The sequence below is a fragment of the Larimichthys crocea genome, chromosome XXII (genome assembly GCF_000972845.2).
Source record: "Larimichthys crocea isolate SSNF chromosome XXII, L_crocea_2.0, whole genome shotgun sequence".
Taxonomy (NCBI): domain Eukaryota; kingdom Metazoa; phylum Chordata; class Actinopteri; family Sciaenidae; genus Larimichthys; species Larimichthys crocea.
In genome coordinates this window covers 17391672-17419330 of record NC_040032.1, presented here as the reverse complement: position 1 = coordinate 17419330, position 27659 = coordinate 17391672, and the positions used below count along the sequence as shown (strand labels likewise).

General features: G+C 42.6%; 1 protein-coding gene across 2 annotated transcripts in view; it reads right to left on the bottom strand.

Annotated features, from left to right (window-relative positions):
• The window catches only part of LOC104919723 (Down syndrome cell adhesion molecule-like protein 1 homolog), a 53838-nt gene extending 27733 nt beyond the window's left edge, over nucleotides 1–26105 (bottom strand). For both annotated transcript variants that reach the window (XM_019276481.2, XM_010731792.3), the window contains exons 1-3: nucleotides 25342–26105; nucleotides 15982–16302; nucleotides 13544–13690 (exon numbers count right to left, since the gene is read on the bottom strand). In XM_019276481.2, coding sequence (XP_019132026.1) covers nucleotides 13544–13690; nucleotides 15982–16302; nucleotides 25342–25564 — 691 coding nt within the window. In that variant the 5' untranslated portion in view covers nucleotides 25565–26105. The remainder of the gene's footprint in view (nucleotides 1–13543; nucleotides 13691–15981; nucleotides 16303–25341) is intronic.
• Between the last annotated feature and the right edge of the window lie 1554 nt (nucleotides 26106–27659).

The following is a 27659-nucleotide window of genomic DNA, read 5'->3' as shown; positions in this document are numbered from 1 at the left end:
TGTACTGAGTCTGAATATTTATTTAACTCACCTGTTCAAATTATATTATGGCTTAAAGTTATGCATAATTAACAGCATGGACACTTTGATTGACAGTTAGGTGGCGTTACAAATGGCTTGTTTGAGCACCCAGGCTTCATTCAGTTTGCTTCAGGTCCACTGATGATCCACGTCTTTGCTGATTTTTAGATTAGCCAGGAGGCGGAAGAGGCAAGACTACCAAGATGGCGGTGGCCAGAGCCACCACACTCTGAGCTTCACTCAGAAACCTGTGGGTGACGTCCATTCTTTATACTGTCAATGAGTATTACCTGCAAACCAATTCATTTTCACCAATAAACTACTGAAAGAGAAGACAGGTATAGTAAAATAAAAAAGCTTTGGACTTTAAACTTTATATTTTCTGGATGTATCTGCAGTGATCTGATTGTAAGCTTGATGACAGACAAAGATTTTGTCTCCTGTGTACTGCCAAAGCGCAAATGAAGACATAAGGCGCACGAACGTCACAGTTTAGTTTGTTATCGTAATGTTGCAAACAAATTAAAACCCTTTCAACGACGAAAGGTGTAAAAAAAAAAAAAAACCCGGCAATGTTCTGAGCTTGACGATGGAAAAAAATAACTGCATTCTGTACCTCCGTCTCATACCCTTGCTTCTCAACGGCAAGAATTTGAAAGAAGGTGAGAAGAGAGAGGGTGAGGAGGAGCGGATCAAAGACTTGTGACTGTCACAGAAAGAAGAAGAAAGAAGAGGAAAAAACGCAGCGTATTCTGGAGATATTCTCTGCGGTGCTGGAATATGCTTGGTGCTCACAAATGCAGACATGCTAGGCACACACACACACGGATACGGAAACACCTACCGGGCTTAAAATAGGACAAAAAATATTTCCCTGCTGGAATGAAAAATAATAAACTATGCAATAAAATTAGCACAGCGGAGTCAGTGAATGGCAGTCGTCCAGTTTTGCAGCAGAGGAATGTGTTAAAGCGGGAAATGAGCACTGGTGGACTTGACTCAGAGAGGAACGGGTGCTGGAAGGAGGAGAAGACAGTAGAGGAGAAAGATGGAGGGTTAAACTGAGGAGGAGATAACAGTCCATGTCTGTGTTCTCCACTCCTTTATGCAAAAAAAAAAAGGGGGTGTTGCATTTGTATTCAAAGCGAGAGCCCACTCCACCCTCCCTTTTGCTCTCTCCGCTCTCTCTGCTGTGTACATTAAAAGCCCAAGTAGAAGCAGGTGTCAGCCAATTAAATATATACACTTTCCTGGCTTTTATTCTGCTGCACACTTACTTAACATCTATGAATGGCGTCTTCTTAACTCCTTCCAATTCACATTCAAAGCAGGTTTTATTGGCACAACTGATGTATAACAACTAATTGTGCAATGGAAGCCCACCCCGCTGCATCCCCTCCATAAAAGAGACTTTGTTAACACGACCAAACTGTTGAGACGGAGCACGAGTCACGCTGCCAGTTAAGACTAACACTGCATGAGCAATATCTGAATCTCTGCGTTCAATTCTCTCCCCCCCCCTTTTTTTTTTTTTTTACCCTCTCGCTTTCTTCTCTGTCGCTTGTTCATTTTCTGGAAGTGGGGGCGAGATGCGAGGCATTGGAAGAAGCCGCAGCTCTGTCATGTTTTCATTAAAAAGCCACGCTTCACTGTCTAATCCTAACTGCTGTCCTTTTTCCTAACCAATTCTGACTGCTTACCTCTTCTTTCAATCATATTTCTCCCCCAGCCCTGACCCTGATGTATGTTGCGTTGTGCACAGACAACGCGGAAGAGGGGAAAGTTGAGGGGACGGAGGTGAGGTGCAGACAAAGGTGGAGGTTGTGGGGAGAAAGAGGGACTAGGCAGACAGAGCTGAGTCCAGTTTCCACTGCGATGGGACCCACATCTCTTCTGCTTCACTTGACTGCTCTGTCCCAATTTGCCCTGTGTGACTTTAAACAGTAAACACTGGGGGAGGGGATGTTGTGGAGGCTGAAGGGACAGTCGGGGACAGACTTAAACCCCATCGTATGCAAAAGACGTATAACTCTTCTCCCCGTCGTAAACCCACCCTAACCTGACAGGCCCGACGATGCTGCATAAAGCTAAATGGACCATCTCAGATAGAGGCAGCGCCGAGGAGATTAAGCATCAGTAGAAGCATCAGAGGAAACGAGGGATGGAGGGGAAGAGGGTGGGAGGATAGGAGAGAAATGGGGGAGAGATGTAGAAATAGGACTCCATTATTCATGACGTGTGTTTCATGTGCTTGGTGACATCTGGGACAGCAGTGATAATGAGAGTCCCGGGAGAGAGAAACCACATACACACACATATACACACACACACACACACACACACACACACACACACACACACACACATCCCGATGCACCGCACCATACAAAAGTGTGCCACCGTGGTCCAAACACCTACCCCTGAACTGGATATCCCATTAACTCTTACTGAACTGTTAATTGCACGAGCACGACGGTTTAAACGCAGAAGCAACTCCGGCCCTTTAAAAATAATGTCACTCGCTAAAAGTAAACATCCAGCGGCAAATATAAAAACTCCTCTTCCACCTTGTTGATTTAGCAGCAGATAAGAGACAGTGTTGGATATATGGTGTGTGTCTGCCATCATATGTGTGTGTGTGTGTGTATGTGTGTGTGTGTTTGTGTGTGTACTCCAGCTTAGCCCATGGCCCGGGGCAGTGAGCTGCATTAGCGGCACTGAGTGAGCTGCCTGGTCCCTCCCTATTAGAGTGCTGGTGGCAGAGGAGTGTCACTGCCCAGCATGGAGAGAGAGAGAGCTTAACTGCTGCCACACACACAACACACACACACACACAACACACACACACACACACACACACACACACACACACATTTAGAGTGTTTACCAGAAAGGACAGGACAGCACGCCAAATGACCAGAAAAACACTCAGAATCAAAGTATTAAATATCACATTTACCAAAATTAAACTGCAGAAATCATCATCAGCAACGACAATAGAGGCTTCGACACAAGTAAAAAATTGTGTTTAAAATGTTCTGTGTTCGGTGAAGTGCTGTGTTGGAAGCAGTGACTTCAGTATTTTTGAACCTGGACCTTATTTTTCTGTGTTTTTGCATCAAAGTTTTTAAGCCAGTATTGAGTAAGGAGGAGCTGCAAAATAAGCTACAACGCAGTGCTGGCGTCAAGACCATCTAAACCAAGAGTCCAAGACCAAGGCAAAACCAAGACTTTGAGGGGTTGAGACCAACCAAGACTAAGACCAAGACAAGACGAGACCGAGACCTTCAAAAAGTGGTCTTGAGACAGATCTCGAGTATTACACAGCTACAACGTAATCCTTGGGGGCAATCGTGCACCATCATAGTAGAGGGGTTTATTCTGAAGGCCGAGGCGGGCTCCGGGTAATTTAGGTTCATGCCAGTGTGTCACAGATGTTGGAGGAATCAAAGCAAACATTTTTTGACTGCATTTATTTTAACTTTTGTGGAAAAGTTATAAGAAGTGACAGACACGACCGTTTATGGACAATAGTCAGAAATAAATTATATTTTAAAGTATTGTTTAGTATTGTCTAAACAATTAGCAGCCAGTACTTGTGTAGGACATCCGATAAAAGTGCTCAAAGAGTTTTCGTGAATATTAGCTACCTAAGTAGGCTATATACTGTCTGGTTTTGATCTTGACTTGGTCTCAGTTGTCTGTGGTCTGTAGAGTATCATGGAGTAGAAGTTTAACACTGCAGAAAAATAAAATCCTCAAATTAAGAACCTCAGAACTTTTCTAGAGTGAATCTTGAATCTTTAAAAAGGAAGGATGCCGAATCAGCCTCTTTTAAAACCTCTTATTCTTAATCACAGTTCAAACTGCTCAAGGTGCCGAAGTCATCCAGGTTTCTTTTCATTCTCATCACAAACAGAGATATATTTGGAGAGCACAATGTCTGGGTTCTGTCGAGAACTCAATGTTCTCTATGTGTCTATGTTCGTTTCCTCCCACAGTCAAAAGACACAGGAGGTGAAGAAACTGGTTGTTAATGTGTCTTAGGTCTCTGATAGGCTGGTGACCACTTCAGGGTGCACCTACACTAACGCTTACAATTAGTCGATTACAATTTTTAAATTGAATCATCAATATTTACGAGTTTTTTTAGTCTTTGGGTCTGAACTTGTGCTTCTTGTGGAAGAAACAAAACAATTAAATGAAAAACTAATTAGTACGATAATGAAAATAATGGATGGATGGGCTCCAACGCCTTTATCCCCAAAACATACAGTAGTTGCTGTTATAACACCGGCAGAGTGTGCATACTGTATCATTATTATGTTATTGATCCACAAAGAAAACAGTGCGTGCTATTTGCTCTGCACCATCCTCACTGCATATCGAATATACTGGATTGTTGACTGACGTCTTAGTAGAGTTTTACCGGAGAGAGAAACAGAGAAAGCAAACAACTCTCGTGTTGAATTATTGACTTGCTTACACATGACATTTACTATGTACATATCATCCACATACAACAGCCGACGAGCATCGCTATCTTTTTTTTCCTTTTCCATCACATTAACCCCAAAGCAGTGTCTCTGATCGGCTCACCTCCCTCACCTTCCCGCCCACCGCAGTCAATCACCGCCTGCAATGTTGATCTGGCCTTTATGTGTGTTTGGACAGCTAATAGTGAGACGGATCAATAGGTCTGATTGAGAGGTCATGTAGGAACATGGCACTTGGATGACCACCAGGGATCCTCTTTGATCCCTGATCACATCTCCTCACGGTCCCCTGACCCTCCGCGGACAACCAGCTGCATTCACATACACACCGTAAAAAAGAAACCTCTCCATCAGGGTCACTAAAGTGTGAAATCACAATGCTGAATGCATCCATTTTAGACTTAATTAACATTATCTGATTGTGGCACACGCTCTCAGTTTCGAGTGTTTATTTCCCGTACACGTTATCTTCTCTATTCTTATCTGAAAATCAAATAGTTCACATTAAGTTGCATTGTTTGTAATAATCTTGTAATATTTGACGGACATTTGGTAAATAATATGGTGGGAGAAGACGTTAGGACATTTTAGGACATGATTAGAGAGAAAATCACAGAAATGAAGATGGAGAACCAAACTTCTCGCCACCGCTGTGAGCTGTTGTGTAAATAAGCATTTCCCTAGATACAATTTCTTCGTAAAGCCTGCTGTAATCTCCTCGCGTTAATCCCTCTTTCACCAGCCTAAACAAAGGAGTAGAAGAAAAACGGGAGGGAAGGGGTAAAATCTCTTTACTCAAATCCTATTTCTTAACCTGAGCCAGGCCACATAAACCCTCGACACAAGCCTTCCTGCTTTCACTTTCCTTAACGACTCTGGATGTGGTTAGACGTGCGGATTAACAACTGTCTTTACAGAGACAGAAGTTATTTTACTCATCTCATTAAATATTAAAAATAACAAATCCCAGTGATGAGAATAACCGGAGCAGGATGGGATGATCTACGATAACAATAAATGTAAACATCACGTGTTTTCCGTCATGTTAGCATGTTAGCTCACTTCAGATACATGTGTCCTGTTTAATCATCGTATAACCAGTTAAGACTGCTGGTCTGTTGGCTGATTGGTTGGTTGAGCTTCTGGTTAAGTGTTGTAGCTACCTTCATAGATCCATCCAAGCTGATCCCAGCTGATATTGGGGACACCCTGGACAAGTCACCAGTTCATCACCATAGATATTTATTGAAACACATCAGTAAAAGTTGATAATATTGGTATTTGTTTAGCCTGGTTCTTTCACACTTGGGAGGCGAGGGGTATTTAGTTGGTTGCAATCAGCCAGTTCACCGCTAGATGCCGCTAAATCTTACTTTACGTGCTTTAAAGGAATATTCTGTCTTATTTCTCCGAAACAGCGGCTGCCATTTCACTTCAGTGAGCTGTTCACTGTTTACTGACCTTAAACACACCTACCAATTAAAACGATGCATTGTTGAGTGAATAGGACAGCTTCCAATGGCAATAAAATTACATACCCAAAGCATGTTTATGTAAATACTGTGATTAAAAATGACAGATCCTTTAACAATGAATGTGCTGCAGACATTTAAGTAAGTCTGAGACAGGTTGGTGTTTTCAGAAATAAACAGGAAAATAAACAGGAAATAACAAGGGACAGATCTGTTGACAGGTTTCATTGAAGGAGGATGTATTTAATGTATTTTCATTGGTATTTTCATGGTATTATTGGGGACCCAACCCCAAAAAGAATACATGGTTACGCCATTTGACGTTATATATTTGACATCATATAAACTTTAAGTTGTAGTGTTCATGATATATTTAAATAACTGGAGATAACCTGACTAAACTCAACTTTATTTGTATTTTTAACAAAGTTACAAGTTAAAAAGAAACAGAACAGTGCCATGGAAGTTGAAACTAATCCAATCATGATTTTCTGACTGTTTACCGTGTTCCCGGATCTCAGCGATTACTTTGGCGAGCGCCATGTTATGATAACCAACACAAATAATGGCGTTCTGTTAATAAAGCGCAATTATCTTTTAAGCCACGTGATTGGAAACGTCTAAATCCAAACCACAGCTCTCCCTCGGTCGTCGTATTCTCACACAGCTCGGCTTGAATGGTGAGATAGTGGCCAGATTTCTGTCAGAGTGATATGCTCGCAGGGGCTTTCCCATCTCTCCCTCTTACACTGATTGACACTGATACACTGATGCACTGTAAACATGCTCATGCTGCATGTGTGTGTGTGTGTGTGTGTGTGTGTGTGTGTGTGTGTGTGTTTGATGGGTGCACAAAGAGAGGAAAAAGGCAGCGATAAAGCGCGTACATTTCTGTGTCATGTGCACGTGAGCAGGCGTGTGTAGTAGTGTGTAAATAGTCAATAATAGCCGACACTTGTCAGCCCTCTGCTCTGTACACACAAAGCCCGTGGTTGAGCCATTGTTGAACTTCGCCTCTCCACGCCAGCCCCCCTCCCTAACTGGGCCTCTCGAGCAGAGATAATTATGCCTATTGTGCCCTCCTTGCACACACACTCACACACACACGCACACACACACTTGTTTGTGCTAATTTACACACCCACCCACGTGCCTACTCAACCTAACTGAGTAAAAGATGGCTGCCAGCACCCCATCTGCTCCTGCCCAGCTCCCAGTCGCTCTCAGCACACTGGGGCAAATAAGAGAGGGGCAGAAATATCAAACTTACTTGGCTGCATGGGAGCATATTTCCACGTTTGGCTAGAAGTTTTGGTGTTTGCATGTGTGTTTGCACCTTCAGCTGCTTGATTTAGTCTTTAACATCCACCACTAACCCCCCCCCACCCCCCCACCCCCCATGGCCCCCCCCTTGCCATGTGGGGGCAAGAGGAGGGAGAGGTAAGGGAGGGATGGTGTGAGACTTGAGGGTGGGGGTGGGATGGGGTGACAGAGGGCGACAGTCGATGGGGTTGTGTTCAATGAGCCCTGGGGACGCCACGTGCTCCCTGTCCTCCTCTGTCACACCACGTCCTGCTGCACAACAACAGGGCAGCCGTCACACACAGCAGAGCGGAGCCTTAATGTATCCTGAGTTAATGTTTAATGAGAGCTCCATATTCAGGCAGGTTCATGCAAGATCTGAAAATGGCTTTATTGTGTTACTTTTGAGGGCTGTGTGTGTGCGTTTGCACTTTGTAAAAGCGCGCGCGTGTGTGTGTCAGACCAGTGTTTACAAGAGTCTGCGGTGTCGCAGACAAGTGTATGTATTAATGTATTCCTGCTCCGAGTGCACGAGCACAGATTTACAAACAGACATCGTGTCCTAACATACCACCGCTCTCCATGAGGTCCCTCTGCCTTCGTCACCTCTCTGCTCTCTGCACCTGTGTGCAGACGTTAACTTTTTAATGACGGAGAGGAAAAGCAGCAGCAGATCGTGAATAAAGATGCAACGTACCGTAAATACACTGTAGCATACATATCGGAGCCATGATTTTTTCTCCTCTACAGTCAACATTTAGACTCTTATTGACCAATGAAAAGATGTTTTAATACATCATGTGTGTAGCATAGACCGAAGGACAGCCTCAGATAAATAAATAGAGGACAAGCCCTGTGAATCTCTAGACTGATGCACACATGTCAGTGTCAGATGTCCATTAACCTGGATTATGCTGATTTCAATGTAAATTAGTAAAAATAGCTTTGGCTCTGTGGAAACATGCAGCACAGCCTTGCTATTGATAGTTCACCAACTGAGGTGAACAGAGTTCAGAGGTACCTGCACATCTATATATATATCTATATATATCATCTACTATCTATCTACTCTATATATATATACTACTAATACTATCTCGTATATATATATATATATATATATAGATATATTATATATATTATATATATATATATATATGCATATTAATTAATCTTCACTCACAATCCACATAAATCCATTTCACAACTTTTAAACAGTTCACTGATGACTCTGTAAACACTGATTTACATTTCTGGTGCTAAATGTGCCTCATTACAGTTTTAGGATTATTTTGTGAGCTACTTTCTGTTTTCCTAATTCTGTTATTGAGCTGGTTATAGCTTAAAATACAACTATAAGTCGATAAATTATTAGATTATATAAATCAATGGACAGAATAATGATTGGCAGCTATTCTGAATGAATCTATTCAGTGTTTTTGTAACTTTTCAAGCAAAAATGCCTCAAAAATTGCTGGTTCCAGTTACGCAAATGTGATGATTTGACACTTTTCTCTCCAAAAAGGAGGTTATGTTTTCAGTTTGTTTGTTTATTTGTTTGTTTGTCAGCAGGATTATGAAAAAGAACTACTGGCCTAATTTCATGAAACTTGGTGGAAGGAAGAACTCATTACATTTTTGGAGCGGATCTGAATCACAAGGGCGGATACACTCATTATTATTCATCAAAATAAACTGAATTCTGAAGTAAGCGGTGTGTTGTGATTAAACGTACAACGAAACACAACAGCCACCTCAAACATCACTGCAGACACAAATGCAGCAGGTAAGTCACAAATCAAGATTTTTCAGGATTAATGCAGATTTTCCGACCTGCATGAACACAATGTAATTAAAGTGAATGGCGTGCACATTTGCATATCATAGAAGACTGGACTTTTGGTCTTGGAGGAGGTCTACGCTCTCCTAGAAGAGCCCTTTTAGTTTTATTGTTGCAAACTTTTGGACATTGAGTTGGACAAAAGATGTCTCTTTGTGCTGTGGGAAATTGTAACAAAATAATGGATTCATTGAGAAAATAATCAGCAGATTAATCAATAATAAAGTCTTAGTTGCAGCCATGGTTGTGACGCAGTAATAGTGGAAAGATGGAGTGCCACTCAATTCATCATCATCAAACTCTGCAAACTAGTTATCTTAGTTACTGTAACTTGCTTATCTCGGAAATTGATAAACTCGGCTGTAATTTTCCAGGTGTTCCCAATTAACCCCTGTGTGTGAGTGTGTGTGTGTATGTGTGAGTGTGTGTGTGTATGTGTGTGTGTGCTGTGCTGTGTCCCTGTCGAACCGCTTGACTTCCAGCAGGGACCCCAGAGGCAGAGAATTGATCTGTAATGTAGCCTGTAAGTGACCTCGCCACTCAGGTTACACCCATCAGGATCCAAGTTCACACTATGGCCTGAAATCTCCGCGTTACAGGTTAAACAGGTTAAACCCACCTGATTTTTAACAACTGGGACTAGCCCGGGGTGATCCGGGACTAAAAAAAATCAGTTTAATGATTTAAATAATTGTAGTCTAGCTCCTTTTGGGGGAAGATGAGAGCAGTTTTCTACTCGATCTATACAGTCTTATTGTTTCTGATATCGCTTCCCACACTGGGTTTTATGACTATGTGTATCAAATTACTGTGCAAATACATAAACAAGACCAAACTGTGTGGCAGGTGGATTAGATGGAGCATAGTTGGGCATCTTCTGTGGACCACCATGTGGCCGCAGCCATCTGCTGGTCCAGTCTCTATTCATCGGAGCCACTCATTAGCTTTCTGCTGGTTAGACTGACGGCCTCGATCTGCAAGCTGAACCTCTCTCTGTGTCCCACTGTTGTTTTCATTCCCGTCCACAAACCCTCCATCTCTCTGTCACCGCTCCAGCTCTTCTCCTTCAGATCACTGCTCAGACTAGCAGGCCTTCATTGTCTCATGAGGGTCACACACAGAAACACACACACACACACACACAAAAAAAGCTGAACTACAGGGATGGTATGGGACGGGAAAGTGAGAGGGAAATAGGTCAGTCTGCCTGCACCCCTCCCCTCTTAAACCCCCTCACTGTCCTGGCTGGACAGGAAAGTGGGGCAGGCAAGGGGACACACACGCACACACATAAACACACACACACACACACACACACACACGCACACACATATGCACACACACATGGCTCCAGATGGGAAACGTGTGTGTTTGACAAAATGGAACCTGTTGGGGGTCAGAGGGCACGGCTGCATTGTGTTATGTCATCAACTCAACCTTCAGACGGGGATGTGATCTCGCTGCTGATCAGGGTCCGCACACAATGATTCGTCTGCACGAAGGCGAAGAAGAGGCGGACGATTTAGATTCAATTTTTCTTTTTTTTTTTTTAAGTCAAAGGACGATCTGTAATCTTACTTTTAGTCAGTTAAAATCAATATACGAACAACATCAACGTATTCAAACTAAAGGAGCTCATTCGGCATCTCCGGCACTCGTCCTTTGTGCAGAGATCTGCAGTGTTTGCAGCTGAAACGCAATTAATTAAAAATGTATAAACTATATTTTCAGTGTCTAAAAATGCCTTCAGTAGTATGATTTCAGTATATTTAAGCAAGCAATGAATACAACTTTTAACACAATTTTGGTTTAGCATAGCTTTGGTGAACCTTCTGAATATACAAGGTTTACTTCAGTAAATTAAGTGCGGTTTCATAAATTTACTTAGTATAGGAGCAACTGTGGCCCAGGAGGTAGAGCGGGAGATCCACTAATCAGATGATCGGTGGTTCGATCCTTGAGTCTGCATGTCGAAGTGTCCTAGAGCAAGATAGCGAACACCAAATTGCTCCCGAAGGCTGCGCCAATGTGTGTGATAATGGTTAGCTCCCAGAACTGATGAGTAGTTGACACTTTACATGGCAGCCAATGGCGTGAGTTGATGTGTGCGTCGCTGCCCATTTTTAGATTTGCTGGACTGCCAACATGGTGGCGGCCAGAGCCATCACACTTTAAGCTTCACATGGGCATTTCAGAAACCTGTGGGTGACGTCGCAGATACGACGTCCATGTTTTATATCTATGATCGCCACAGATACAGCTAATGGTGATTTGAACAAAATAAAAGACATGCAAGTCTTTTGTCTACATGTGATCGTTCCAGACCAGTGCATGCTGGGACAGGCCTCTCATGATCCTGAACGGGCGCGTGATGGAAATGATGGAATGATGTGTGCACCTTTTCACGAGCATATATGGATTTACTGAGTGCAAATCAACTGCTCAACTCCTGCTGCTGTGTTTCTTAAGGCGAGAATAAGAAATAGTGACAGGCGAGACAGGCAACCACCCACTCGCTCGCATACAGAGAGCTTCCAGTCACAAAATCAATTTTAATTTTCACATCTTCATTAGACCTATCCAGACAGTCCTTTGCTGGTCGAAGAGACAGAAGCGAGAGAGAGAGAGAGAGAGAGAGAGAGAGAGAGAGAAAGACAGAAAGAAAGAGAGTTTGACCGGCGATGTTGGAGTAATTCAAAGAGAGTTGGAGACAATGTTTCCCATTGGACTGTTTATATAACCACATGAATCTACTGCATATGGATTATTCTCTGCATCTGTGCATGTTTGGATATTTTCTGTGCATCCATGTGAGAGCGTGCTGACAATATTCAGAGTATGAACTGCTCTGCAGATGTTTCAAAGCAAGATTATGTCGCAGAAAAGTTGATTGGCTGTAAGGACGATAAGGTCAGTGTGCTGGTCGGGGTCAAGGTTGAACACGATCGCAGTGCGAGTGCTTGTCATGTTTTGCGTTGCGAGGAAAACGAACGCGGAGTTCAGTGAGCAGCTCATCATGTTCAACATCTGATCCTCACACTCACTGCTCATCAACTGACCTATATACCCCTAATTACACACAGCAGCCCCATGACTGTACAAACAGCAACACCTCATATGTAGAGAAAAAAAAAGCCATAAACACACACACAGAGGACTGACACATCCACACCAGATCAAGTGTGTTTATGTTTAGGAATCATAGGAAGTCATGTTGTTGTTGTTGTCATTAAACACAAAAAAGGACAAATATTTAATTGGAGAAATGTGTATTTTTATGTATTTCAGCTAAAGAATATGAGGAGCCACGTGAAGAAAATGTGTGGAGTATAATATCCAGCCAAACTGGACTTTAAAAAAGTGACTTTTGTGAATGTCTGCAGTCAAAATAAAGTCAGAACTTTAATTCTAACAAAATACGAAGCATCTTTCTGCCAGAGTGAAGGCAAAAGTTCAGTAAAACGTTCTAATATCGTATATAAGACAGAAAATTATGAAAAAATATGTCTGAAAATAACAAACTACCACAGCCTGCATGTGTATGTGTGACACAGAGTCTGTGTGTTTTGCATACATATAATATAAAACGCCATCTGCCAGGACCTGAGGCCGTTCTTGCCCTACTACCCTCTTTGCTTCTCCTCCTTTGGTTTATTCTCCTCCTCCTCCTCCTCCTCCTCATCTCTCATCCTTCTCTCTCCAACATTGTTATTGCAAGAAAAAATACTCATGCACACACATCTCAAACATATATTATGTTATAATCACACAAGGAAATAGTTGTAACGTATTCACAAACAACATGACAGAAAGACTGAACAGTACATTTCTCTTTTCTCTCGCTCTTGCACACACACTCACACACACACAAATGAGGTTAATGAAGATGAATGTGGGGGCACAGTCCTATTGACATCCTGTGTCTCTAATTGTGGCCCTGTTCTTCAAGGACATGGTGCTAAAGACAAGCAGGGAGAGGACAGAAATAGATCTGATGAGGAGAAAGTGTGGAATAGTCACGCGACTTGGAAGAGAGTCCGTCTAATGTGCTGTCAATCACGATTATTGACATTAGAGGGGGAAAATTTGTTTGTGATGAGATGTAAAAGCAATGATAGCAGAGAGGGGAACAGGAGGAGGAGGAGGAGGAGGATGAAGGAGGGTGAGGGAGGAGATACGAGTGAGGAGGGAGGAGGGAGGAGGAGGAGGAGGAGAAGGGAGACTAGATCAGTGATCCAGAACAATGAGCAGACAGAAGACACGAGTTAAGAATTTGGTCAAACATCGAGCACAGCAGCGCATCAACACACACACATACGCACACGTAGAAGATAAACACACCTAAATCCTATGAAATAAATCAACCTGCCCACCGATGAGGATAATCCACGCTCACTCATGTGACGTCCTACCTGGGACGATGGAAACGGTGTCTCTCTCCCAGGACACGACGCTGACGTACTCCTGCACGGCGGCGGGGATGAGGCACTTGAACACAGCTACGTTGCCCCGCATCGAGCGCTGGTCCGCCACCCGCACGGTGTAGGGCTCCCTGAAAACTACAAAAAAAAACAAAAACACGAAAGATATTGAGATAGCTGAAGCTTTAAAAGGCGAGATTACTTCCCTACCACTGAGCAGCCGAGGTGTGGTGACCCATGATGCTCTAAATGTCATTTGAGATGCTTTTCCAGGCAGATGCAAATACATTTCAGGATTTAAAGATGTTTAAGATATTATATACACAAAATATCTTCTATCATCTCTCCAGAATATGTGTTGACGATAATCAGATAACAGCTCCGTGTTGCTCTGAGACCAAAACAATAATCTAGTCGTATTTACATCATCAAAAACAACACATTAACACTCCAGAGCCAAACACCCTTTCATCAATTACCACAGCGCTCCACATTTATTCATTGGAAATTACTGCCCCAACACTTGTGCATTGTTTGAACTCTTCTAATCCTGCCTCTGCTTTCACCATAAATGGCGCAGGCCGCCATTAAGCGGGATAATCATGGGAATTATTTTCTAGCGTTGGCATGACATCATGAAAACATCATCATCATGATACACGGATGTTTTTTGTACACAAGGAATGGCGCATTCAAATTAAAACTGGAGGGTTATCGGTGCTTCAGTTTATGCAGGTTCGTGCGATATTTTGCACTCTGTTGAATGAGCAGGGACTCATTAGCAAAAATCACATGAAAGCTAGGACGTATCCGAAGGTTGCTAAGAAACTGGTTAGGAATCCCTTCCCTGGTAACAGACACGATGACAGCATGCATACATTCCTGCTGCAAAGAGGGGAAACACGTGCATGTGAATTTACATCTTCTTTGAACAGTTGATGGAATAAAACTGCTCAGTGGCTGAATAGGTGCCACAAGGCCAGACGCCGAAACAAAGCGTCCACATCCTGTCTGACTGTAACCTGTGCACCAGAGATGCCGGGGCCCGGACAGAGGCCGCTGGCTGCAGGATGTTTGGTTCATGCTAATCCCTCGTCTCCTGAGGCCAGGCTTTAGGGTCATGTGGGAATGAAGGCAAGCAACCGGCTGGCATGCTGCAGCTCAGAGTACTGGCTCAAATCCTCAACTTGGCGCTAGTATTAGTATTAGAATGAATATGAGTATTAGTTCAGGTCGGTGTTGGGAGGCAGAATATGAAAACAGATGTTGATGGCAGGAGGGAAGGGGGAGGGACTGACTGGCCTGAATGAATGATGGGAAAAGGAGGGGGCAGGACGATGTAGCTTTGTCCGTTTGGTAAAATTCTTCTTCATATTATCTCCTAAAGCTGGACCAACCCTGAAAAACACCTCCCCAGACGTACTTTTATTTTACTTTAGATGAGGTTACTCGCTTATTAAAGCAGCCTCACGCAGTCCAATCAATGGAAAGCACCAATTAGGTTTGTTAATGAGAGATAATTAAAGAAGTGTGCTGTGGCTATATTTAGTCTGGCACAAGAGGACAGTTTGAAGAACGAGGGAGCAGGGAGGAGAAGGAGGACAGAAAAGAGAACATGATGGCAACAGAGGCAGCTTTTGGTCAAAATTTCCAAAAATAGACTACCTGTAATTTCTACTTGTGTTTATCGATTTATTCTGACCGATTAACTGAATTAATTTGTTGTGTGATGACGGAGAAGAGGCGTGTACCTTCACAGTACATCCAAAACATATCCTCTGTTTTAGGTTAGCATGCATAGCTGTAAGAAGTGATGAGAAGGTGCTGTATCTACTTATCACTAGGTGTTGAATTACTTTTCACACCTGGCTTTAAAGCTTTAAGAAGCATTGCTTTTGTCAAGTTCCTGCCGCCATTAAATGTACTTGACCTTTTAAAAAGTAAAGGACTGTCAATGAGATCTGAAATCTAACCTACTGTCACACTTTTTCCTCCTCATCTCATCTGGTTATATCATCTAAAAAAAAAAACCCACATTGGAGGTGCTACTTAACTCTAAGTACTGCCGGGGTTCTGCTTTGGATTTCATCCTACCAGATGGTGCTGTAGATGCAGTTGAAGTGAAGTGAAGGGGGGTTATGTCGGTATAAAGTGCAGTGGTTCATCACCGGCTCAGTCAAATAGGTGTGAGCGAAGGCCGAGGCCTTGTGTAGTATGTGATGCAGATGTTCTCTCTGTAGACTGTGTTCTAGGTCAATCTGTGTTCAGGTCGAGGCGGGCTATTTTAGGCCAGGTGATTCTGTGTGTGGGCCGGGCTTTTTGCAGCTGCCAATCACATCTGCTCTACTTTTTTGCTTGTCACGTTGGCCTTTTGCTCCACAGCCCTTCTTTGCTGGCTCAAATCGGGTCCTTTAACACCTTCAACTCACCAGCTTTGATGCGGATGTTGGGGCTGCGGATCTTGCCGGCTTGGTTTTCGGCAGTGCAGAAGTAGTCGTTGTCGTGGATGTAGCTGTTGTAGGCGGAGGGCGAGAAGGGGTACAGTTGTAGGGTGCCATTGGCGTGCACGTGTCGGATGTGGGGCACGTCGTAGATGTCGTCGCCGGTGGCCAGGTACCAGCGCAGTATGGCACTGGGGGTGCCCCCTGCTGGACAGGGCAGGGACACCCCCACCGAGCTGGAGTAGGTTACCCTCTGCAGGGAGGCATTCACAAAGTACAGCCTGGTGGAGCCCACATCCTCACTGTGTACTGCAGAGACAAACAGACAACACAACATCACTGAAGGTGGAGGTCAGAGGTCAACAATGAGCACCTGTTAAGTGCAGAAAACATACAAAAGTAGGAATATGAGCTAACAGAACTCCACTGCTATTGATTTAAAGGCAAAAAAACAACAACAAAAGGACGGGGTGGGAGTGTCCTTCAAATGTGTGGCAAAATAATCATAACAAATGTATGTCAAATGTCCAGCTGCAAACATCAGTCATGTGATGCAGAAAGCCAGGGATTTGGGCTAAAGCCTGTGATGGTTTAGGTGGATCGGAGGGGGGGAGGAGGAGCCTGTTACCTCCGTACAGTGAGCGCAGGGAACATGCTGATAGGTTATGTGATTGGAATTTCTATGCCAGACGCAGAGATTTAAGTCTATTTAATCTCCTTACATATTTAACACACACATGCGTGCACACACTCGCAAACACACACATAACAGGAATGTTCTTCATTGGCACTCAGATTAAACACATAAAGGTCCAACGGAGAAAGGAGAGTGACAAGAGGAAATGAGGAGGAGGAGGAGGAGGGTGCTCAAATTTGGGGTCATTAGAAGAAAGATTAGACGAGGAGGTGGGGGGGGGGTGATGGCTGCTGATGGACAGATGTGGATGTCAACCACCACTGCTTCTAAATTATATCATCTTATACACACACCATCCTGGCAACATGTTCGCCCTGTTAATGTTCAGTTCAGCACAGAAGGTCTGTGAAAACATCACGGAAGATACAAACAGATACTGAAAGATGGAGGATTTTGATCCAAATTGGATGAAATTAGCATTCAGCGTGCTGTGGGAGATGTTTTTCTTTTTTTTCTTCTTTTTTTTATGAAATGGATCAAATTGATTTTTCTTCTATATTTTTTCACCTATTAAATACTGGTTGTTGAAATGGCTGCAAAACAATGTCAATATTTGTTACATAGAATTGTTCAGAGGTAGAATCTACAAGATTTTATATATTAATGTTACATTTTTGGATTAAATTACATTTGATTTTAATTAAATTGACAAAAGAAATCTTTTTGACAAAGCTTCAGGTGTGATGATCTTTATGCCTAATCCTGATGAACATCAGTTAATTTGTGATTAAAGTGTTTGCGTTGCAGTTACAAAACAGTCTGATGATTTCTTCTGTCCTGGAAACATTTTGTAAAAATCAGTTGAAGGTTTAAACTGCAAGATACAAAAATGCAAAATGGAGTTCATACAGTATTATGATATAATATTAATACCTAAATAATACAATATTAATCTGCAGGCTTATTTATTTGTTTTTATTTCATATATCGATCATTTTGCTCTGTAAAATGTAAAAACAAAAAGTGAAAAACTGCAAACTTGTCTGCCCAACAAACAGATATTCAATTTATTATCACATTAAAAAAAAGCAGCAACCTAATCGATTATTCTCCCCCAAACATGTGTGATTGCACTGACCTACCCACCTACAATCCAACATTACACCTATTTAAACTGCTGTTAATGTTTAACTAAAATTGTGAATACATGTTTTTAATGTATTGTTTTGATGATTTGATGATTTTACCCTGTAAAGTGTCTTTGGGTACTTAGAAAAGTGATTAAAACTGAAATAAAATCAATTTTCTGATGAATAAATTAAATTAAAGATCTAAAGTTTGGACTCCTCTGTGGTTCAGATCATCTGTTTCTGTGATTTTGACATCAGCTGATTGTTATGCTCACTTTAAACAGCATCACTGCATGTAACATACACTGTTAAAAACGAACAAACAAAAAAACGTCAATAGTGCAGTGCAGCTTTGTGCTTTTTAAAACAAAACTGCTTTAAGTTTGATGTTTGCTAATATTGTATCCATCCATCCATCCATTAGAGTTAGAATGTAAAAGTACACATAAATGTCAAACTAATAAAAGATTAACTGAAGTTCAATTGTTAGTATGGACATAATCATTTATATAATAAGCTAATAATAAGATATTTTATTACAGATAATGTAACATGTAACTTAAGAAAGCAGAAAAACACTGTATAATATAGCAATATTTCTGTATAAAAATGAGTTTTGTATACTTTTTTTAAAACAGAAAACTACTGTAAAATTTCCATACATTTTTCATAAATTTGCAATTTGTTTTTTGTTTTTTTACAGTGCTGCCCCCTGTCATTGAATTATTTGTTGTAATAACTATCTTTATTGTGGTGACTGTGCTGTAGCAGACAAATGACAGTGCTGTTAGTGTCAAATCGTTTTTGAGCAATCATGAAATCGTGCTGCAAAGTTGAAGAAACAGGATAATGAAGAGTTGACCCTTTAACACGAATCAAAAACCATCAGTGAGAAGGAAGTTTGTGATACTGTTGCAGAGTCCATCAGATATGACATTGAGAGAACGTCTGGAGTACTAAAACCAAACACAAGAAATCAGGAGTGAAAGCAAACATTATATCTGACGGTGCGGTGCATTCAAACATTAAGACTCTGTTTAATGAGGCGTGGCTTTAAGCTGATATAGACAGAAAAACTTGAACAAATGGAGCCGGGCAGAATCAATCATCAGCAGTGTCACCGTGCTGGCACTTAGCTCATCCTAGCACCACATCCAAGACAGCAAGACCTCCTTCATCCAGGAGGAAAGAAGTGCTACTCTCAGACCAGAGATTGATAAATCTGGGCAGAATGTTACAGATGGTATATGAAAATGTGTCTGGCAGTCCGGTGGTGGGCTGCAAAAACCAGGTCAGACTCCCTCCCCTCTGCAGATTACTGATAATGGCCCCTGAGCATAAAGCCCATATTAAAGATTGCAATATCTATAATCTCCCAATGGGGGGACAGGACTAAAGTGGAGGAGTGAGGGGGTCACCCTGAGAGCTCTGGGAGGGGGGAGGAGTGGGCTGGGCAGCGGGAGAACCTCTCATACAGTAGATTATATGGCCTGGGGACATGGGCACTGGGGGGCTGGGGAGCAGTGGGACTGATGGAGTGGGAAGTGGAATAGAAAGGGGATCAGAGCAAACTCCCACCACTCAGAGCCTGTCAAAACCAGACGACCCACCACACACACACACACATACATGCATGCATACACACTCCAAGAGCAGCTCTCAACGCTCAGTCACACTGGGAGGAGACAGAGTGGGTTGCCATGGTGGCGCTGGCACTTAAAAGCTGTCACCGAATAAAAAAAAAACAATGCAACAATTTAACCTAACAACTGTGACCCACTGACGGGTCTAAATTTAGAAACTCAAAATTCTGCCTCAAATATCTGCAGGTGTAACCGTGCAAGCGTTTTGCTTTGGACTGAAAACGACCTGCTGTTTGGTAAGGTGTGGTCAGCTGCAGAGCATCGCAACTGGGCACGCTCCAAAACTCAACTGGCACCGTCCTGGTTTGTGCCAGACTGGCGGAGTTTCCACTCCATTTAAAACCAACAGTCGAAACATCGTGTACCACCTGTGCCAACCGGCAACAAGGGCTCAGGTGTGTCAAGGAAACAAAACTCCAACATGTACCAGCAGTGAGGTGAATCACAGAGATAAACATATATCTGTTAATCCAAACGGAAAAGTCCATCCTTAACGTGTTTACGATGATGAACCTTTGTGATATTAGTACATCAGAGCAGGCTCAGGTGATGTTTAACCAATTGAAGGATCAATTAAACATTACAGTTCAGGTGCCCAACAGACCAATTTATACCATCAAACCATCACTGACATGTTTTTTCTTCCACCAGTTAACTTTTTACAAAACATTAGGGATCATTCATCATCAGCAGACCAACAGCTACACTCTACAGTGAGCGTACAGCACTAAAGATGCGCTCTCTTCCTTTGTATTTATGTCTCTTAAGGTCATTGGTTCAAAGTCAATTATCACAGTTACTTCATAATTGAAATTTTCTACCATTAAGTCATCACTCATTTAGACTTTCAAATGTCAGAAAATGTCGATCAAAAGTTCCTAGAGTCCACCATGAGGTCTTCATGTGTCTTGTGACAGTCCAAAGCCTGAAGATATTCAACTCCCAGTGATATAAACAGAGAAAAGTGGATGTAGCTCAGTCCATAGGGACCAGAGAACCAGTTAAAATCCAACATGGACCACAGTATGGAGCGTGAACTGGGAGCTGGAGCAGGTACCAAACCCTTAACTGCTTCCAGAGCGCCGCTATTGACTGATCATCTCTCCATGTTTGCCACATGTGATTGAGGGATCAATAAAGTTAATTTTCTTCTTCAGTGATCAAAGAATGTCTGTATTTTTTACTTGAAAGGCAACCCTCCTAATTGCTCTTTGTTCATTTATGCAGATTTAACTAATAGACATGAAACCTGCAAGTTGGCTTTGACACTTTAAGACAACTTTATCCCGGTCTCATGGCAGCGCCTGATCATTTCATCTTCCTCCACAAACATCTGACTCCAGCTGTGTGTCGACACTCAGTATAATATGATAGCAGCGTTGACCACAGCTGTGGGGTTCCTGTGTTGTTGCTGCTGCAGTTCACCTGCACCCAGGAGGCTTCATCAACCTCGTTCAGACACGGAGAGAGGAAAACCAGCCCTCACTGGAAGGAGCACTGACGGCGCCCGCTGGAGCTAAAGCTTCGGCTGTCAAGAGTCGCAGCCACTATTTTATACATCCTGCCAGAGAGCCACGCATGAATATGTATGTCAGAGAGGCACAAGTCATAACCTATGCAAGGTTTCATCATGCATAATGCAGCTGATCTACGCCTCTCCAGGATGTGAGTGCGCACAGGAGTGCACACACACACACACACTCGATGGTCACAAATGTATTGTGATGAGGAGGTAAACAAACCACACACACATTCTCACACCCAGAGCTCTGCTGTGCCCAACCACATGTTCTTCCTCTCTCTCTCACTGTCGTGTCTTTCTTGTGGCAAAACCTTTTTTCTCACATCGCTTCGTCTTGATCGGATTTTACATGGCAAAGGTCAAAAGTAGGATTCAACTGAAACGAGACGAGGCGGTGCATGTCAAATGTCAGAACATCCTCCACCTCCTCCTCCTCCTCCTCTCCCTCCTTGACTGATTGCTATTTTGGAAACAGCTTCATTTTCCAACTCCTGCAGTCGTTCACTCCCCTCCATCATGCATCCTTCAGGTGTTTTTATTTTATTTTTGGGGGGGCTGATATTTTCCGTTTGATAAGAGGGCACGAGGAGTGAAACTGCGTGCAGTAAAGAAGGAGGAGGAGGAGGTGCACTATAAGAAGGGGTGTGAATTGAATATTGGTGTGGATGCATGCAGGGGGGGGGGGGGGGTGGGGGGTAAAGATAGGTGTATCTTATGATAATCCACAGGGGTCTGGCATAAGTAGGTGGTTGGTGGGTGGAGAAGAAGTAGAGGGGGGTTAGATCTAATCAACGAAGGGGGGGTATCGCTGCTCCCCACCTACTGTCTTTCTGTACACCCTGTCCCCAACAATCTGCTCCCCACCCAACAACACCACCCTCTCCCGTCCTGGACCCCCCCGCCACCACGATCCCCCCCTCCCGGCCTGTGCTGTGTCAGTAAAAAAAAAAAAGTGTGCTACTTCAGCAGTCCCCTGGGACCTGCTCCCCCTCACATCAAAGCAGCCAGTTTCTCTCTTAATGTGAATATCAAATCTGTGGATCACAAGTCCCAGCACAGTCTGCATAAACTGCCCCTCCCCCAACCTTTAATTCTGCCTAGTGATGAGGGAGAGAGAGGGAGGGGAGTTACTGCGAGAGGAAGCGATGGAGGGAGGAAGGGAGGGAGAGATGGAGATAGAGAGAGAGAGAGAGAGAGAGAGAGAGAGAGAGGGAGAGAGAGATCCAACAAAAACAACTACTTGCTTCAGAGATTTGACATTTGCTGAACGCACCCTCCTTCTGAAAATGTGCAGCTCCGGCATCCAATAAAATTTGGAGGAGGTCTGGCTCAATTTAGCATCAGTGTGGTGATACACAGAGTTCTTGTTGGGAGAAAAAAAAAAAAGAAGAAGAAAAAAAAAAGAAATTCTCACTGTCGATGGTGCTCGTTTGCATCTTTTTTCCTTTCTTTTTTTTTTTTTTTTTGGTTGTTGATTTTAATGATTCGTTCTTATTCATAATAACCTCGTTGGGATTTTCTAATAGATTTAAGGAGCGAATGGGAGAGCAGGGATACCAGTGACAGAGCTGTGACATCCTATTGGTGCGCTGGGAAGTGCAATGAGCTCCGTTTCCCTGCTGACAGTCTTACACCAGCACACTTTGCCCGCCATTTGGCAACAACATTGATCAAAATTTGTGATTTTTTCTTTGTGCCTTTATTTAAATTTAGAGTTTAAAGTGCAGGGGATGTTAATAAAGTTGCAGCAGATTGTTAAAACAATGGACAGCAACAGTCAGTTCATGAGACTTTTTTTTTTGTATTTTATATTTTTGCTCCTTCATTTTAAATAAAAAGGTTCAAGTAGCCCCTGAACTGCAACCAAAATCTCACAGAGACCTCCATATTTCTCCTTCAAAGTGGGTGTTTTTGTTTTAAAATTAAATTAAATAATGCCAGGGTTGAGCTGCATGCCTGTATCCTGCCTGAGTAATGATTGGCACCCCTGTGGACCACACAGCTCTGTCATTGAGTGGTGTCTATAGCTTCAGATTGCAGCTTTAATTGTGCAGCCTTGCAAAGGAGAGAAGCACGGGGGAATTGGACTGGGTGAGACGAGAAGAGAGGAGGAAGAAGAAGGAGACGAAGGAGAGGAAGAGGGGGGCAGGTGGATTTTTGCATATTTCTATTTGTAGCGGATGAGTGGTGGAGAGGATGAGTGTGTGCCACACAGGGTGAGGGATCACACCTCAAATTCAAATGATATCATTTGAAAGTTAAATTTTGTTTAATAAATTTGATTTAAAATTGAAGGGCCTTCAGTAGGCCTGTGTGGTTTAAAGCTGATTTTTATTAGCTGCTAATTAATGCACAATTTCAAATGCAGTCTGTGATTTTGAGTTGAAATGATAGCTAAAGGAAAAACAGGTTTTTGTTTTCAAGTTTTTGTTTTCAAATCGCCAATTAAAAATAATCTTTTAATGGCTTTAAATTGCTGAAAAGGAATTACACGTATTGTGCTTTAATTAGTCAATTTTACTCTAAAGATCCAGTTAATTACCCTGCACCATGATTGCCACCTAAACCTGAATGTCTCTGACATCATTTGATTTAATTCAATTTATTTTAATTTTTTTTTAACAAGAAAATCTTAGAAATAAATAAAAAAAAACTTCCTGTTCAGCTCCTGCAGAAAATAAACACCCAAAAGTGTCTAAAATGTAACAACAAAAACCAAAGAGGGGGGTGTCCCCGTCACTCCCCTCCACTGCACACACACACACACACACACACACACACACATACACACGTACACAGCAAACACGAGCCATGACGCACGCGCTGGCACGATCACGTCCGCGGGGTCCAGGTGCGCTATTAGTGAGGAACATGACCGGGCAAGTCTATAATCTGCACCCACGCCCCTCGGAGTTTCTCATTTGGTGAAATAAATTTGCGCATATTAAAAAAAAAAAAAAAAAAAAACTGGTTTAGGAGGCTCTGAAATCACCTCGTTCAAGTTGAATTATTGCTTTAAAACCAGCAGCAAATATCTGATAAATGTAGTTTTGGTTAAAAAAAAAAAAAAATCACACAACATGAGCTGCATTTATGTGCTTTATGCTTAATTGCTGATTTTTAAAAAAAGAAGATGCTAGAACTTAAAATGGCCTATTTTGATCAACTCGTTTGCATAAAGATCAGCCATATTCCTCCTCTCCAGCCAACCCTAGACTTTTTATTTATTTATTTATTTATTTAGTGATAAATAAATTTACACCTCCTCTTGGCCTGGTGTTAATAAATATGTAAACATGGCTCCAAAACACACAAAAGGCCCTGGAGAGAGAGAAAAAAAAGTGCACATAGCGTTGAAGTTGTCTTATTTTCGACGCAGATTTGTTCAGGATTATTATAATGCACTGTAATATCAGAAGATCAACTTTGCAATAAGGTCAGGGATTTACTGCACGTACTGAAGAAGAAATCCATTTCAACAAATAGACGCATCTTATATCTATAAATAATTATTTTAAAAAAACGAGAGAAGAGAGAGAGCAAATGAATGAAATAAGGAGGCCAAATCTGAATGCACTAATTATGGCCTTTATGTGGGTGTAGATCCATTAAACTAATAAGGCCATTGTGAGGGGGGTTTAAAAAAAATAGGGTTTTTATTAGTAATCCAAATTAAAATGGGACAGAAAAAAAAAAAGATTTAAAACCGCCTAAAAAAAAAAAAAGAGCATCTCAGTGGAAAGGAGCGCTTGTGCCAAATCCATCAAAACAGCTGCAATTAGCAAAAAAGAAAAAAAAAAGCTGCACAATGAGAGCACAAAGATATATTTTTTTAAAAATCCTCCAAACTTTGCAGGAGTGCCACATTTTGGAGTCCTAAAATGGTTAAACAATTGATATAATTGCAGGCCGATGCATGTTTTCATTTCTCTCCCTCTCTCTCTCACCCTCCCTCTGTATTTGCACCTCATTCTCCCTATTCAGCCATTTTACATATTCATAACTGGAGTTGGTAATGCGAAAACAATCCGTGCAGCTATCAGCAGCAGCAGCAGCAGCAGCAGCAGCATCTGAGGCAGCACGGGCCGCTGCATAAAAACCACAAAAACAAAATGTGATGAATAAAAATCAAAAACAAATCACTCCACAGCTTCACTTTCATCATATTTCTACCTGCTCAGCTGCAGAAGCTTTTTATACATTTTTGATTGAAACATTCATTTTCAATCAATCCCTCATCACGAGGCTTCCGATGATACATCAAAGCACAAGCCACACACACCGTCCACAGACACAGATCAATTCATTTCTGATTGATTATCACTTTTCATTCAACTTATAAAAAAGCCAATAAGAGTCTATCCAGCGCTCAGCAGTGTGCATGATGTGAAATATTTCTTTCTTTTTTTTTCTTACCTTCTTGGAGAGAGTACAGCAGGAGTAAAGTTACAAGCCACATGCCATAAATAGCAGGTATATTTTTCAGGAATATTTGGCAATCCTGGCAAGTGTGAGGCGCGGTTTTTTGGCCAGGCGGGTCTCCGTGCTGGACTGGCGACTGTGCTCCCCGGAGGTCTCTCCAGCCCTGCTGCCCCGCTAAGCATGGAGGGGAAATGAGAGGCGCCTCAGCCCCGCCCATGTCCCCTCCTCTCCTCCCCAAGACTACTGTGCATACAAATCCATCCTCCCTTTACACTAATCAAACACCGCAGAACGATGGGTCACGGGAAAAAGCTGCTGGTTGGTGTGAGCTGAACGGTGGATTTTCTATTATTATTTTTTGTTGTTGTTTGTTTGTTTTTTTGTCTAGTTTGTGTCCAAAATTTGTGTGTGTGTGTGTGTGTGTGTGAGCGGTGCAGCTGCGCAGACAGATCTGTTGGCACCTTGAAGAGCGCACCCACCTGTGCGCCCCTGATGACCGCGTTTCTTTGCGCAATATTGGATCTACAAAAGCCGCTCGGGCTCCTTCGAAGACTCTAAAAAATGTATGCATGCCTTTTTTCTGTGAGTTTGGGCATTAATTCACAGGGACGTGGAGCTACAACACAGACTAATGACTGCTTTTCTTTGTCTTTCGGAGAGCCATGAAACATGCGTAGACATTTGCGCACAGATATGCACTGCAGATAGGGGAGGAGGAAAAGGAGGAGGAGGAGGAGGTGGAGAGAGAGTAGTGGGGTGTGGGGTTTGACACTTCCACACAGCAGGTAAAAAGAAACGCAGCAGGTAAATCACACCAGATATGAAAAGATATCAGCAACTTTCTACATTCCTATCCCCCCTTTTTTTGCACTCTGCTCTCTCTGTTTGCGCCTGATGTGCACAGCTCCCCTGCATAAGCATAAATTAGGACGGCAAGTTGCAGGACACGCCCAGTTCATAGAATATTTAAAGTCTCGGTGGATGGCAGAGGTGGATCTGAAGAGATGCAGAAGCTGCACAACCCCCAGAAAGACCAGAAAAACAAAATAAAACGATTCAAGGGTGAAAAGCAATTTGGGAATTTGCTGTAGTGCCACATGAAATTCAAGTGGTCTATGTGTTCATTCAGTCATAAACACGCCTTTCATATTAACAGGGCCTGAGGATGTCAGAAGTGTTTACATAAAAAGATAATTTTAAGAGCAAATCAATATATAATTATATATAATACGTGTTTTAAGTCATTAAACATGCCTACATGCAACTGTGAAACTATTCAAATATATTTTACATCTGATATTTATCATTACTTTTCAGTCAATGCTCAGAATCTTATGGCAGTAAGTTGTAAGACCTGCATCAGTCAGTAAGAAGTGTCACAAAATAGTCAGAGGTCACTCACTGAACATTTTCTTCAAACAACTTGAACCAACTGTCAGCATGAGGCGGTTTCTCTCCGCTGGAGGAGGACCGGAGCTTCAGGCTCCACATGCAGGTCACTGCTGACATCTGCTGGTTAGACTGACACCTGCAAGTGGGCTCCATGTCTTTCTTTCTTTTTGCACGTTTCTGCACAATGATTTAGTGCATGACCTTGTAGATAGAGATGTGATTATGCTTGTGATGCTTTGTAGTCGTCGTTTTTTTTGTTTTTTTTTTAAAGCAGCTTCAGTGGATTATACACTGATCAGCCCTAATAGTATGAACACTGACAGGTGAAGGGATTCACACGTGGGTGGGATATGTTAGACAGCAAGTGAACATTTTGTACTCAGTGTTGTTAGAAGCAGAAAAATGGGCAAGCATAAGGATTTGAGCAACTTTTACAAGAGCCAAACTGTGACGGCTAAACGACTGGGTCAAAGTGTCTCCAAAAATGCATCTGTTGTGGGTCGTTCCTGGGCAAAAGTGGTCCAAGGCAGGGTCATGGGCATCCAAGGCTCATTGTACGTTAGGAGCAAAGGCGTGTGGTCTGATCCAACAGATGAGCTACTATAGCTGAAATTGCTAAAAAAAGTTCATGATGGTTCTGATAGAAAGGTGTCAGAACACAGTGCATCGCAGTTTGTGTAGACACAAACCCCTGTCCACTGCCAAAGGCGCCAACAATGGGCACATGAGAGCACCAGGACGGGATCACAGAGCAATGGAAGAAGGTGGCCTGCTCTGATGAATCGCGTTTTCTTTAAAATCACGTGGATGGCCGAGTGTGTGTGCATTGCTTACCTGGAGAACACATGGCACCAGGATGCACTAGCCGACGGAGGCAGTGTGATTCTTTTGGGGAATATTCTGCTGGGGGACCATGGGTC